The sequence below is a fragment of the Podarcis raffonei genome, chromosome 16 (assembly GCF_027172205.1).
Source record: "Podarcis raffonei isolate rPodRaf1 chromosome 16, rPodRaf1.pri, whole genome shotgun sequence".
NCBI classification, from domain to species: domain Eukaryota; kingdom Metazoa; phylum Chordata; class Lepidosauria; order Squamata; family Lacertidae; genus Podarcis; species Podarcis raffonei.
The window spans coordinates 23,726,806-23,737,617 of NC_070617.1; the positions used below are offsets into that span (position 1 = coordinate 23,726,806).

General features: G+C 49.4%; 1 protein-coding gene across 1 annotated transcript in view; it reads right to left on the minus strand.

Moving 5' to 3' along the window:
* GAS2L1 (growth arrest specific 2 like 1) overlaps positions 1-10,812 on the minus strand; it is a 49,895-nt gene extending 39,083 nt beyond the window's left edge. The window contains exons 1-2 of the mRNA XM_053368381.1: positions 10,551-10,812; positions 2,585-3,259 (exon numbers count right to left, since the gene is read on the minus strand). Of these exons, the coding sequence (XP_053224356.1) occupies positions 2,585-3,235 (651 nt within the window). The 5' untranslated portion in view covers positions 3,236-3,259; positions 10,551-10,812. The remainder of the gene's footprint in view (positions 1-2,584; positions 3,260-10,550) is intronic.

Here is a 10,812-nt window from a genome sequence, read left to right on the forward strand (position 1 = left end):
GCTAGGTTGGCAGGCGCTGGGACCGAGCAACGGGAGCGCACCCCGCCGTGGGGATTCGAACCGCCAACCATGCGATCGGCAAGTCCTAGGAGCTGAGGTTTTACCCACAGCGCCACCTGCGTCCCGTTTACTCCTTAGGCTTAGCCTTTTCTTCTCCCGAAGATATCCCACAAGGCAGGGGAGATTTAAGACCAGAGTTTTCCTTCTCCTAAATGGGCTCCCTCTCCAAGTTGATAAGCCCCATCTGCCCCTCACTTCTCTCTACAGCATGCGCAGAGAGTGCCTTCTTGACCATTGGACCCAGTATTGGTCTCGTCCGGAAATCCCTAACTCACCGAGGGTTTGAGACCCATTGGCAACCCTCACTTGGTTTGGCCGCAGTTACAGGTAGGTAGCCGTGTTGGTCTGCCGTAGTTGAAACAAAATAAAAAAATTCCTTCCAGTAGCTTTTGTGTGCTGAAGTATCTGAAGAAGTGTGCATGCACACGAAAGCTCATACCAATAACAAACTTAGTTGGTCTCTAAGGTGCTACTGAAGGGATGCAGGTGGCGCTGTGGTCTAAACCACAGAGCCTAGGGCTTGCCGATCGGAAGGTCGGCGGTTCGAATCCCTGCGATGGGGTGAGCACCCATTATTCGGTCCCAGTTCCTGCCAACCTAGCAGTTCGAAATCACATCAAGTGCAAATAGATAAATAGGTACCACTCCGGCGGGAAGGTAAACAGTGTTTCCGTGTGGCTGCTCTGGTTCACCAGAAGCAGCTTAGTCATGTTGGCTACATGATCCGGAAGCTGCGGACAAACGTCGGCTTCCTCGGCCTATAGAGCGAGATGAGCGCAGCAACCCCAGTTGTCCATGACTGGACCTAATGGTCAAGGGTACCTTTACCTTTAAGGTGCTACTGGAAGGAATTTTTTTATTTTGGTTTAGCCAGCAGTCAAACCCCTTTTCTAGGGTGTGGCGGCTGCTGCAAGCTGACAGCTTCTAGGAGCCGCAGCTGAGAGCTGTGGACAAAGGACCCCAGAAGGAGCATGATGTGTCCCCCACCAGAGGTACTACCCCTCCTCTAACATCCCAGACACCCCCCTCAAATGTAGACCGAGAATACTGAGGGCTGTGCATACATAGGAAGCTGCCTTAAAACGAGTCAGACAATTTGTGTATTCTGCTCAGGGCTGCCTACACTGACTGGCAGCAGCTCTCCAGGGTTTCGGGCAAGGAGCCTCTCCCAGCCCTACCTAGAGATGCCACCAGCGATTGTAGGATTTCTTCTATGCAAAGCAAATGCTTTGCCACTGAACCATTGATCCATCTAGCTCAGTATTGTCTGCACTGACCGGCAGCAGCTTGCCTGGGTTTCCAACAGGGGACATTCCTTATCCTTCCTGGTAGTTCTGGGAAATGAACCTCAGTCCTTCTGTGCAAAGCAAACACACTAATCACTGAGCTTCGACTTTGCAGAACACAGAAAGGATGCAAGATGCAGCTCCAGCCACAGGATTCCGCTGAATGAAAAAGCTCAGCTTTACTTTAAAAGCAAACCAACAAGATTCTAGACCTCATGGCTGCAAAAATGTGCTTGAAAGCAGGCGCCTGCCAAAGATGTAGTAACTGAAGGAGCTGCAGAATGAGACTGATCCTGGTCATGAAGTGTAGTAGCTTCTGTGCCTTTGCCCTTCACCATGACTATCAAAGCAGAATTAAATTCTGCAGAACGATGCCATGCAAATGTGTAACGTACCCAGGTTGCAGAATTCTGTTCTACCTAGCGCAGAATTTAGACTGAAACCTCCACTTAAGCACACAATCCTGAAACCCAGTGGACAGAGCAGCTTTCCCCAACCTGGTGCCCTCCAGATGTTTTAGACCATAGCTCCCATGAGCCCCAGCTAGCATGACTAGTGGTGACTGGTGATGGAAGCTGACGGTGCAAAACATATGGAGGGCACCAAGTTGGAGGAGGAAACTTCTGGCTCAGTGTTAGAAAACCCAGATGCATAAGCTAGGTGCCAAATGACATATTAATTCTCAGTTATACTCGCCACAACGGAATGTCTTTTCACCTTCCATTGCAACAGTTCTATGATCTACATTGCTTGGCTGTACAAGAAGTCACTTGCAGAAAGGAGAAACACACACAATGGAAATGGACATGGCATTAACGAGGGACTAAGGCAGAGGTTCTTAAACGGTGGTTGCCAACCCTGGCGCCCAGAAATCTCAACATAGTTGTAACTGGACCTGCACCAATAGCAAAAATTGCCTGGGGAATTTTGAACGCTATGCTGGCTCAGTTCTGTTTCTTCTGTAATGCTGGAAATTTCTTATCCAGGTTGGATGCTGTTCATTTATTAACTTTTTTCCCCAGAAGAGGGTTATATCTGTGTTGTGGCTGTTTGTTACCCGCTGGGATGGAAATATTTTAAAATAACGACATAAACAAACATTTACATGACTTAATAAATATGCTGATGCAATTGCTAGCCAGCCCTCCAGAATTATAGCCAGGAGAAGGGTTCAGTCTGTAAAAGGAGACACATTTTAAATAAATAAAGAGGATGCCAGCAGGACAGAAGAGACTCACCAGCTCATCCAGGTTCTTGAGGTCACACAAAGTTATCCTCTGGCTTCTGCTCGGGTAAACAGGAGACTTGGGCCCCAGGACTTCGCTCGCCTCCTCCGTCTCCAGCTCACCATAGGCCACCTGGTCTCTCATCTCCTCCTCGATCTCCTCCTCCATTTGGATGAGCATGGGAGCCAGCATCCCAAATTTGGAGCCCTTCCTGGCCACCTCCAGGAGACACAGGACGAAGTTCTTCTCGTTCTTCTTCAGCACCAGGTCGTTGGTCTCAAACATCACGACATCCTGGATGCCCAGCTCCTGGCGGCACCACTGGATGAAGTTGGAGATGTTGTCCCTGGCGATGAAGGAGCCCGGCATGACGTTCTTGGCCTGGAAGACCACCTCCTTCTGCGGGATCCTCATGCGAGATGCCGCCTCCGGGTGCAGCTGCTGGAACTCCAATGCAATGCGGTTGACATTGTTGGCGTGCTGGCAGAGGTCGTAGCCGGTTTCCAGGACATCCATGAAGTTCTCCACTTGGACATCGAGGTCATAGAGCGTGTTGAGCCACTCGGCCAGGTCCTCCTTCATGGCGTAGAGATACTCCTCGCTGGAGCGGAAGGGGCGGATGCTCTTGGAAGCCGCCGATTGGATGTTGCTCTGGTCAGCCATCTTGCATATTCCCACAGCTCATCACTGGCAGGGGAGAAAAATCAGGAGATACCACAATTTACAGCACACACAGAGAGAAACTGACCCTTGACAGCAGGGGCAGGGCCTTAAATCACCCACTTTACATTCACAGAATTGCCACTAGAAGGGAGCCCGAGGGCCAACCTGCTGCAAGGCAGGAACAAGTGTTGCCAGATGCTGACATAACTGGAATCTATCCTTGTTGCGAAACCTGTAAGCAGGACCTGAGTGCGACACCATTCTCTCCCTGCTTGCGGTTTCTGAGCACAATTCAAAGTGTTGGTGCTGATCTTTAAAGCCCAGTATACCTCTGGGAGTGTCTCCACCCCCATCGTTCAGCCCAGACACTGAGGTCCAGCACCGAGGGCCTTCTGGCAGTTCCCTCACTGCGAGAAGCGAAGTTACAGAGAACCAGGCAGAGGGCCTTCTTGGTAGTGGCACCCGCCCTGTGGAACACCCGCCAATCAGATGTCAAGGAAATAAACAACTATCTGACTCTTAGATGAAATCTGAAGGCAACCCTGCTTAGGGAAGATTTTAATGTTTGATGGTGTTTTTAATATTCTATTGGCAGCTGCCCAGAGTGGCTGGGGAAACCCAACTAGATGGGAGGGGTATAAATAAATAATAATAATAATAATAATTCCCAGTGCTTTTTTTTCTGGGGAGACGCAGGGGTATGAATACCCCTAAATATTTTGTGAATCTAAGTTTGGCCTCATTGAAGGGCAGTATTTCAATAATGAGTAGGAAAATGAGAGTACCCCTAAACATTTTTTTAGAAAAAAGCACTGATTATTCCCAACCACTGATATCCAGAGGCACATTGTCTCTGACAGTGGAGCTAGGAACAGTGTTAGAAACTCAGATATATAAGCTGGGTGCCAAATGGCACCATAAACCTAGGTTACAGTCGCCACAACGGACTGTCAATTCGCTAGGGGGTTGGACCAAATGACCCTCAGGGATCCCTTTCAACACTACAGTTCTATGATCCGTGCGCTGCTCTGGTTCGCCAGAAGTGGCTTAGTCATGCTGGCCACACGACCTGGAAGCTGTACGCTGGCTCCCTCGGCCAGTAAAGCGAGATGAGCGCTGCAACCCCAGAGTCATCTGCAACTGGACCTAAAGGTCAGGGCTCCCTTTACTTTTAAGGCAGATACAGTAGTACCTCAGGTTAATAACTTAATTCGTTCTGGAGGTCCGTTCTTAACCTGAAACTGTTCTTAACCCAAGGTTCTACTTTAGCTAATGGGGCCTCCTGCCGCCGCCACACGATTTCTGTTCTCATCCTGAGGTAAAGTTCTTAACCCGAGGTAGTATTTCTGGGTTAGCGGAGTCTGTAACCCGAAGCATCCGTAACCTGAAGCGTCTGTAACCCGCGCTACTACTGTAAATCTCAGCGTAGTTGCAATTGGACCTGCACCAGTAGCAAAACACACCTGGGGAATTTCTAACACTGCATAGGGACATCAGAACAGTCCTGCTGGATCAAGTCAGTGGCCCATCTAGTCCAGCAACCTGATCTCATACTGGCCAAATAGATGCCTCTTCTGGGAAGTCCACAAGCAGGACCTGAGCATAACAGCCCTCTCCCCACCTGCGATTTCCAGCAACTGGCAATCAGAGGCACACTGCAAAACTCAACACACACACACAGTAGCCTTAACCTACACAGATTAGCATAAGCCTTTAAAGCCGCCCCAATTGGTGGCGCAGCTTTTCAAAATTTTTGTTATTAAATCTGTATGCTGCCCTTCATCTGTAAGATCTCCGGGCGGTTCACAACATAAAATTACAATACAGTGGTACCTCGGGTTACAGACGCTTCAGGTTACAGACTCTGCTAACCCAGAAATAGTACCTCGGGTTAAGAACTTTACCTCAGGATGAGAACAGAAATCGTGCAGCGGCAGCGGGAGGCCCCATTAGCAAAAGTGGTACCTCAGGTTAAGAACAGTTTCAGGTTAAGAACAGACCTCCGGAATGAATTAAGTACTTAACCCGAGGTACCACTGTATATTAAAAAAAATAAAAAATAAAAAAGGACAAAAACCAATAATTCCCCCTACAAACAACACATTTCAAAGGGCATTGGATGTTCTGTCAGCCCAAGGCCTGGCTGAAAAGGAACCTTTCCATCTGGCGCCTAAAGATGTATAATGAAGGCACCAGTTGAAACTCCCTGGGCAGAGCATTCCACAAATGGGGAGCCACTGGAGAGCTTCAAGTATTGTGGTCCGCAATCTGGTTGAAAACCTCTCAGCTGAGTTGTTGTGGGGGTGGGTCAGTCTGCACAAATAGGAGTTGGGGGGTCAGGGAGGTTTCCATGGAGGCCCTGGAGGGGGGTGTTGCTGGTTCAGGTGCCAACCAACCAACTGGGCACTGAGCCACCTCCTCGCTCAGTGCTTTTCAGGTGCCTAAACAAACTTCTTTCTGGCTCAAGTCCATCTGCTGGTAAGGATGACTCATCCCACGTATTCAGGGGCAAAGTTCCCATTCAGAGCCTGTGAACTTCAGGGAGGGACAGGGAGGCAGGGAATCTCTTTGTACTCATCTCCTCTCACACTCTCTCTCTTATTATTCACAGTGGCCTAATCCTGTGGGGGGTGGGGAGTCACAGTACAGAACCTGACCCACCCATTAAGTGGGCTTCAGTTTGACTAGCAACCCAAGAGTTTAGTTTTCTGCCGTTAACGGCAGCTCAGGGCGGCTCAGCCCTGCGATCGGAGGGAGCAAAAGAATGGGTGCATCAGAGTATATGCAAAGTGCCCTTCCACAAACAGCTCCCAGGCATTTGGCAGAGGGAGGGTACCGTTGGCAGGTGTGCTTGAAATTTAACGAGGTTGCAGTTGGCAAAGAGGGATGTCTAGTTGCCATTGGGGGGGCAAGACTGTGGCTCTAAAGGAGTGGCTGTGATTGATTCTCAGTTAAACATCTGGTTAGTTCAGATGACAATCTTGAGCTAGGTTAAGAGCTTTGAGAACTTAAAGAAGAAAAGTCACTTGATCCAGGGACAGTCCACATATATATACTGGCCTATCCTGACCTCTTTTTCTTAATGGTGAGTGTTCCTGCTCAGGATGCTCAGAGAAAGCAATTTGGTGCAGAAATTCATTCTGACTGAAGAGATAAAATAGAACTGGTCGAATTCTACAGGATGGGGTATTAGTGTGTGAAAACAGTCCAGATCCAAAGATCCCCAGATGAGGAAGATATCAGATGCCATCCTGGCTCCAAGGTATCTTCTCTTGGTTGCAAGTGGTCGAAAGCCCGGTGATTTAGCTGTGATTCCTGAATTGCAGAGGGTTGGCATAGATGACCCTTCAAACGCTCCAATTCATAGCTGTCAACTTTTCCCTTTTCTGTGGAGGAATCCTATTCGGAATAAGGGAATTTCCCTTTAAAAAAGGGGAAAGTTGACAGCTATGTTCAAATTCTATGATTCTACTATCTATCCCCAAGTTTACATCCAGTCCCAACTCGTTCATCAGTGGTTTCCCTCCACGGGATGCAGCTGGGATGCCTTCAACTTGGAAAGGGAGCCATGCAGCTGTTGTCAACCTGGTGGCTTCTAGATATGGTTGGACTACAACTCCCATCAGTCCCAGCCAGCCAGCTGATGGGAGGTGTAGTCCGACAGATTCTGCAGGGTGCCAAGTTGAAAAGGCCACTGCTGGGGAGCTCGCAATGCAGAATGAAAGGCACTGTTTTGGCACTGTGAGACGGTGTGGCACAGTGGTTAGAGCGCTGGGCTAGGGGGACCCGGGAGACCCGGGTTCAAATCCCCACTCGGCCACGTCAAGCTCACCAGGGGTGACCTTGAGCCAGTCACCACCTCTCAAGCTAACCTACACTGCAGGGTTGTTTTGAAGATGAAATGGGGAGAAGTTTGTGCACCACCTTGAGCTCCTTAAAGAGAAAGTGGGATAAAAATGCAATCAATCAATCAATCAATCAATCAATCATGGTATTATTTATACCCTGGCTAGTGAATCAGGTTCAACAGCACACAGGGATCTGGGTTCAGATCACCACCTGAACCCCATGGCCTCTCTCTCAACCAATCGTTGAGAGGATAAAATGGGGAGAAGCCTCTGAGGTCTTTGGGGAAAAGAACAAAGGCCCCCACCTGCGATATAACATTTAAAACAATGTCATATCGCTTTAAACAGCCATGGCTTCCCCTCCCCCAAAGTATCCTGGGAAGTGTAGTTCCTTGAGGGTGCTGAGAGTCAGGAGAGACCCGCTCTCAGAGCTACAATTCCCAGAGTTCCATGGGAAGGATTCCCAACATTCTTTGGGGGAAGCCGTGACTATTTAAAGTCGTATGATACTGAGATGTACAGAGAGCAGGTGGGGCCAAACTTACAACGGAAATAAGGCTGTAAGAAGTAGCTGCTGGAATAGCTCAAGGTCCACCTGGCCCAGCCTCCTGCTTCCGACAGCGGTTAGCCAGATGCCTCTGGGAGCCCAGATCTTCCCTACAACAAAGCTGGCATGCAGATAAATAGTTCACTGGGGTTGAAAGTCTTAACTGCAGTAGCTGAAAGTGATCAATAGACTTGCCCTCTATCAATTTGCCCAATCCCTTTCTCAAGCTCCCACATCCCATGGCACAGAATTCTATGTGTTAGATTTATTACCGTATTTACTCGAATTTAATGCCGACCTTTGGGGGGGGGAGAAATTTAAGTTGCACGTTAGATTCAATGGCACATTTACCATACATTCTCGGTGGTGGCACCCGCCCTGTGGAACTCCCTCCCTCCAGATGTCAAAGAGGAAAACAACTACCAGACTTTTAGAAGACATCTGAAGGCAGCCCTGTTTAGGGAAGCTTTTAATGTTTAATAGATTATTGTATTTTAATATTCTGTTGGAAGCTGCCCAGAGTGGCTGGGGAAACCCAGCCAGATGGGCGGGGTATAAATAAATTATTATTATTATTATTATTATTATTATTATTATTATTATTAGTAAAGGTAAAGGTACCCCTGCCCGTTCGGGGCAGTCTTGCCAGACTCTAGGGTTGTGCGCTCATCTCACTCTATAGGCCGGGAGCCAGCGCTGTCCGCAGACACTTCCGGGTCACGTGGCCAGCATGACAAGCTGCATCTGGCGAGCCAGCGCAGCACACGGAACGCCGTTTACCTTCCCGCTGGTAAGCAGTCCCTATTTATCTACTTGCACCCGGAGGTGCTTTCGAACTGCTAGGTTGGCAGGTGCTGGTACCGAACGACGGGAACGCACCCTGCCACGGGGATTCGAACCACCGACCTTGCGATCGGCAAGTCCTAGGCGCTGAGGTTTTACCCACAGTGCCACCCGCTGCGGCTAATTATTATTAGCCAGCAAATACTTTTTTTGGTTTCAAGGTTCTGAAAATCGATGTGCGCATTAAGATTCGATGGTGCATTAGACTCGTGTAAATACGGTAACTATCAGTGATGTAGCCTAAAGGGGAACCCAGGTATTGGCTCTGAAGGTAAGGAAGACAAGGACAGGGGCAGAGCATCTGTCTTGCGTGGGGAAGGTCCCAGGTTCATTCTCCAGCTTCTCCAGGTGGAGCTTGGGAATGCCTCTTGCCTGAAAGCCTGGACAGTCGCTGCCAATCATTGTAGACAATACTGAGCTAGATAGACCAAAGGACTGACTTGGCATCATTATTTATTATCCTTATCTTACAAGGATCTCAAGGTGGTGTACATGGTTTTCCTCCTCCCCATTTCATTCTTACAACAACCCTGTGAGGTAGGTTAGGCTAAGAGATGGTGTGACTGGTCCAAGGTCACCCAGCGAGCTTCATGGCTGAGTGGATTCGAACCCTGGTCTTCCAGGTCCTAGTTCGACACTCTAACCATTACATCACACCGGTGCAATAAACATCACTGTGTCCCTAGAGTAACTGTGATTAGATACCTTTACAGCCCTCTAAGACAGTCAGGTGGGTAACAGACCTATATGCTGAAAACTTGGACTGCTCCAATTAGACTGCAGAAGTCAGACTGAGATCAAAACAGGTGTGTTTCATTTCCCGCAACCATTTTTTTCTCCACTGCAGCTTGGAACTTAAGAGGAGGAGGAGCACAGATAGATAAACTGGGGGGATAGGGCACTTTCACCCTAAAAATCAGAGCCACGTTCTAACACCTTTTGAATGAAACTGGTTAGAACGTTAAAGGCTGCCTTGTACAAAGTCAGACAGCTGGCCCATCCAGTTCAGTATTGTCTGTACCACCTCAAAACAAGATAAATGCTAGACCTTATTATTAAGAAGCTAGTCCTCATGATTCTAAAAGTGGAGCTGAATTAAATAGGAAGCTGCCAGTCAGGCCACTGGTCCACATAGCTCAGTATTATCTACACTGACTGACAGCAGCTCTCCTGGGTTTTTGGTATCAAACCTCTCCCAGCCCAAACGGGAGATGCCATTGGGGATTAAACCTTCTGGCTGCAAGGCGGATAGATGCTCTAACCACTGAGCTACCTGTCTCTTGCCCCATCACGACTTAATTGAGTGGGTGGGCAGGTGCGATGACCCTGCATCACATGAGAGACACAATGGCAGTATTAAGTTCTCAAACCTGTCATATGAGACGGAAAAACAATACCACTCTGGGGAGGAGTCTGAGATGGAACCTGAGGACTCATGATAAGGTGAGAACAAATGAGATACAATTGGGGGTGGGAGGAATTTTGTGAGTGTGTGTGTGTGTGCGATCACACTCACACAGCTTAGCCATTTGGGTTGAGACACACAATTTCATATTTCATTCATCAAGTGCTGGATGAGCCACCACAGACAAACCTTGAATACCCATCTCCTCAACCCCACCCCATGCCACGCTTCTGGGGGTTCACACGTGCAAGCTTATCAGTCGAGCATCCACGGAGGGCTTGAGCGCGTGAATGGGACACCATCCCAGGCAAACTTCTACACCCCTCCCACCCACGCGACGCTTTCCAGCGGAACCTGTTCACGGGCTCGGGGGCTTCCACACGGATCACGACGGCTCAGCGCAGGGCAACCGAATGCGCAGAGCCCTCGAGGAAAAAAAGCCACCGCGTTCAAGCAGAGCGAAGAAAGTATGACAGGCGAGGGTGAAGCCGCCGCCCCACCCCCATCCTGTTCACACATGCAAGTCATCACTTGATGCGGCAGCCTTCCACTGCGCGGCCCGCACGTCTGAACCAGGGCCAGCCATCCTAATCCGTGCAGATGCCGTCCGCGCGTCCAACAGCTTGCCCCCCCAACCCCGCAAAGAAACCATATCCTATCATTTAAACTCACCCGGATCACCATGACGGGCCGGAGTCTTGCTTCTCTCCCCGGATCTGGGCGGGAAGACACTCCCCGCGCGGATACACAAACCCAATGTGGACTTTTTTTTCCCCGGGGGAGGGAGAGAGAAGGAAGGGCGTCGTTCACCCCTCCCCGTCCTTCAAACAACACCAGCCACGCGTCATCGCACCCGGGTTCTCTCGTTTCCCTTTCCCACGTGCGCCTTTTCCTCGCCGGGAACTTTTTTTCCCGTTTTTGCGCGCGCGGCCAA